Below are 4,702 nucleotides of genomic sequence, written 5' to 3'. Positions count from 1 at the left end.
GAGGCAGAGGCAGAGGCAGAGGCAGAGGCAGAGGCAGAGGCAGAGGCAGAGGCAGAGGCAGAGGCAGAGGCAGAGGCAGAGGCAGAGAGATCTCTGAATTAGAAGGCACCCTGGTCTACATAGCAAGTTCCAGGACAACCAGGGCTACATAGAGAAACCTTGTCCTCAAAATCAAAACCAAACAACAACAATAAAAATGAAAGGCTGAATATAAGTATAAATGAGAGGAGGCAGAAGCAGGTGGATCTCTGTGAGTTTGAGGATAGCCTGGTCTACAGACAAGTTCTAGGTCTGCCGGGGCTACATAGCAAAACCCTGTCTAAAACAAACAAACAAAAACAAACAGAAAAAAATCCAAGTATCAACACTGATGCCAGTCTGCAGACTCTCTCTCCTTTGATCATGGGGAGAAGTCTCTTCACTCAGGAGGAAGTTTCTCTAGACCCAGCCCTTTCCAGTCCTTTCCATATGTACTGTTCCCCATCCTCTCCTCTGGCTCCACCCTCTCTACCATCTATTTATGGTGCTGTATCTACCACCCTGTCATCTTCTCCACAGAAACACCCTTCTTCAAGGGTCAACAATTACTAACTCCCCTTCCTCCCCATTCCTGTCTCCAACCCTTTATGTTCTTGCCTCTCCTCCAATGTCCACTGAAACAGGTTATTGACCTATGACCTCTGTGGCGACTAGAAGGATCTTTCCAGCTCTCATCTTTTTTTGGTTCCTGAGACTTCTGGCACTGTAACTCTGAAACCCCACCAATACTTCTCCATCCTGTTGGCCAACTCCATCCGCTTTAACTCTGGTTTCTGGCTGTTATATCTTCCTTCTCTGCTCAGGTTTCTCAAGAAAGTATCTTTTTGTTTGTTTTATTTTTTTAACTATTTTTATTTTATGTGCATTGGTGCATGTATGTCTGTGTGAGGATGTCAGAGCCCGGAGTTACAGACACTTATGAGCTACCAAGTGGGTGCTGGGAATTGAACTCAAGACCTCTGAAAGACTAGTCAATGCTCTTAACCACTAAGCCATCTATTTCTCCATTCCCTCGTATCTTACTCTTATATTCACAGGATAGGCGGCTTTTCTACTACAATTTTAAACAGCACATAAGCTGTGTAGCTCCCAGACATACATTTTCAATCCTACCTTCTCAAGCTTGCATACCACACAATCATTTAAAGATTTCAGAGGCACCACACAAGCATCTACATAATTGATGTCAACATCTTTCTGTTCAAACCTGCTTCCTTAAGAAGCTCCTTTTCAGTGATGGTGTTAATTGAACCCTCGGAAATCCAGGAGTCTATCTTGTATTTATCCATTTCCTTATACCCATGTGGAGTCAGCCATCAAATCCCATGGCCCTTTGCATCCTTCTCAAATTCACATCTTATCACTTGTCTCTGATGTTGGCTACTCTTCTCTAGGGGTTCAGCACCTGCCCACCGGTTGACTACTGCACCTGCTTCCCATGACCACTGCACTTGCCTCCCAGCTGGTGCCTTTCTGTCTCCCTCCCAGCCTAGCCAGTCCACTGCTCCATATGATTGCTTCCCTTTTCTTTTTCAAGCCAGAAGAGCCTGATTTATTGGTCACCAATTCTGTAATAGGAGTCTCTGAACATTGACAAATGTAATCTTTTATTATTAGCACACACTAACTATACAAAACAGGCTTCATGGTGATAGTACACGGAACTCCGACCATATTTACCTCCAATTATCCTCTCTCATTCCTCTTCCAGTCAGTCCCCTTTCTACGCTCATATCTCAGTCCCACTTGCTTTGTTAGGGGTCAAACTCAGGCTAGGCCAGTTCAATCGCTTAGATACTGCAGTCTCACATCCTTAAATATAAGAGATTTTACATATGCCACATCTGCCTTTCTGAATCTGCCTCATCTGCCTTATTATGTTGCACCCAACTCCTGGAAAATATAACTGTCCTTTATGACTAAATGATACTTGGTTGTTTATGTCTCGCACATATAGCCATTCATGTGGGCAGATACCTAGGCTATTTTTTTTTTTAAACTGGGGACTGTGATTATCAGAGCCATAGTAAATACCTACATGTGTAGGCATCCTTCTGCTAACTCAATTCCTTTGGGTATCCAGGACTTCCACAGCAAGCTATCTTGAGACTCTAACTTCGCTTTCACTGCAGCTACATGCAGCTATTCATAGTTGTCAAGGATATAACCAAAGTACGTGTCTAGCAGCAGTGACTTATTTACAACAAACGTAATGGAGCTGAGCATATGATACTCGTAATACCAATCCCATAAGTGTTAACGGCATCCTCTCTTGATCAAGTTTATCCACATAGGCCACCAGTTTTGGTTTTTGGGACAGTGTCTCATATAATTTAGGCTAGTCTCGACCTTGCTATGAAGTCAAGCCTGTAGGCCCTCCATTTTGCTTATACTTATACATTTAACACACATTTACTAAAAGACATGTCACAGCTGTGTGTGCTTTCTAACACTCTGTGACACGCCAGTACTTGAAGTCTCGTGATTCCCAACAGCTCTGTGATGGCTCCTAGCCCACTAACACAATGCTCACAGCATTCAGCCACCGAGGTCGTCTCTAGCACCAGTCTGTGTGTCTCTGTTTCACACTGACATTTGACTTTTCTGGAGTTAGCAGTTCTCCAGGATGCTCTGTCTCTCGTTAGAGTGTATCCGCACCTACTGCTTCCTATCCCCCTCAGTAGCTGGTATTTCTTTCCTTCTTTCTAACTTCACACACACACACACACGCACACCCTTTTCACGTGTCTCAGGTAACTCATCAGATGTCTCTCACTTTCTTTGAGAAACCCCTCCTTCATGCCCCTATTCTCAGGCACTCTGCCTATGACTCCACCGCAGTGCATGTGCCTCTGAGGGAAGTACATTTTGGTTTTTGTTATGTCTGTGGGTTTGGCTGTTTGTTTGTAAACAGATTCTCATAGCTCCAGGCAGGCTGAGAGTTCCTGGTAGTCCCCATCACCCACCAAATATGAGGATCAGTTGTGCTACCCACTAAGTGACTGATGCAGGGGCTGGCCTGTCTTCCTTACTAAGCTAACTGGAAAGTAACTATATCTAAATTGAGGCTATGTGCTCTCAGTGTTTCCCAGCATGCCTGGCATATAAGCCGCAAATATTGAAGAAAAGGAAGTTCTTTAGTGTTGTTATCAAGCTCAAATTACCACTTAATTCACTTTATTGTGTATCTCTTCAAATATCCCAAATACTCAGACTAGGAAAAAGATGGTGTATATTTCCACTGAACATAATTAAACACACACATATATACAAATGTGTTCTTGCATCAACCAGAGGCCAGAGGTACCATGAAGACTTGCTTGAAGTATGACCTGGTGTCTTTCAGAGATTTTCTTCCATTCTACCTCTCATCTGTCTTTGGAATACACATGCCAAGACAAGACAAAAGGGTAGCTTGGTGGAACCCAGACTATTATTATATTTCCCCATCATTTATATTCCCCATCACTGCTTTGACAGACCTTGTTCTACATTAGAGTTCAGTTCCCTTCCCTCTGCTCAAAACCACTTCCAAAACGTTATCAGACGCAAATAGATGGCCTAGGAGACAGGCAGAAAACAGATTTCTTTGGTACTTGGTGATCTCATCAGTTAGGTTACCAAGAATCTCCTGCAGGCCCCACTGGGAATTTGCTGAGGAAACCTCAATGTACCTTAGAAGCCCACAGATTTCCCAAATGTTTGTCTTCGTCGCGTAAGGCAGGGTTCGAGAAAGATTCCTGAGGCTGAAGCATGTTTAAAGGCCCAGAGACGCACGCTTACTCCCTGGAGACTAGTGCAGCCTCAGCACGACCTGGTTCGCAGAGGATCCCGGGTCCCAATTGTTTGGAACGCCCGGTTTTTAGTTGCTAGGCAGCTATCCCTCCAGTTACGACAGATGTATTCTGATGCGCCACCTGGCGGTTCAACTAAGAAGGCTCCTTGGGAGGAGGCTGCTGTGAATGCGGAGGGAAGACGACCTGGATACGCACTCTGGAGCCTCAGTTGGAAAACGCTGGCTTCCCATGACATGGGATTTCTGCGAAAGCTGACGAAAGAAACACTAAAAGATGACCCAAATGTTTCCTTCTCGCTTTCACCTAAAAGAAAGCTTCCCCATTTTCAAATCAACGAGAGTGAGAGAATGTCAAAAAAAGAAAAAAAAAATCAAAGATCTCACGTGTCCTACTTGGAAAATTGTCGATTAGGTCATTCTCCTTGCTGCTTAACTATGCAGACGTCAGGGTTGCTCACTGAGACGGCTGTAAAAACGTGGATGGATTTGGTGGGGTGGAAGGATGGAACTAGATTTTGCAGTTAGTGCTGGGGCCACTCTAGGAGACGATCCCTGGAAGATAACGAAGACGCCTGTCTTCCCCTAATCGTTTTACCTGCCATGTTTACAAAATAAGATATGCTTAGAAATAGCCCCCTGCCCGGAAGAGTAATAGGTGCGAAATGAGCTGCTGCAGATGTTTTGGAGGGTTTCTCTACTGCGAGCTTTACGTAAGCCTGTTCGGTTAGTTGCAAACCCTGGCTCGTGCACTCCCACGCCGCGCGCCAGCGGTGGCGGCTGCCATGGAGACCGGCAGGTGAGCTGCACAGGCGCGCGTGGTCCCTGCCCCACCCGCGCTGAGCAAAGAGGATGCGGTTGTCAAGGCGA

The 4,702-nt window shown here is 45.2% G+C and overlaps 1 protein-coding gene across 1 annotated transcript in view; it reads right to left on the bottom strand.

Annotated features, from left to right (window-relative positions):
- C3H1orf194 (chromosome 3 C1orf194 homolog) overlaps positions 1-3,966 on the bottom strand; it is a 7,563-nt gene extending 3,597 nt beyond the window's left edge. The window contains exon 1 of the mRNA XM_021157509.2: positions 3,714-3,966. Within this exon, the coding sequence (XP_021013168.1) occupies positions 3,714-3,794 (81 nt within the window). The 5' untranslated portion in view covers positions 3,795-3,966. The remainder of the gene's footprint in view (positions 1-3,713) is intronic.
- Between the last annotated feature and the right edge of the window lie 736 nt (positions 3,967-4,702).

Source organism: Mus caroli, chromosome 3 (assembly GCF_900094665.2).
Source record: "Mus caroli chromosome 3, CAROLI_EIJ_v1.1, whole genome shotgun sequence".
Lineage (NCBI taxonomy): Eukaryota > Metazoa > Chordata > Mammalia > Rodentia > Muridae > Mus > Mus caroli.
Note: the sequence above shows the minus strand (reverse complement) of the source record. Positions and strands in the feature narration are given on the sequence as shown.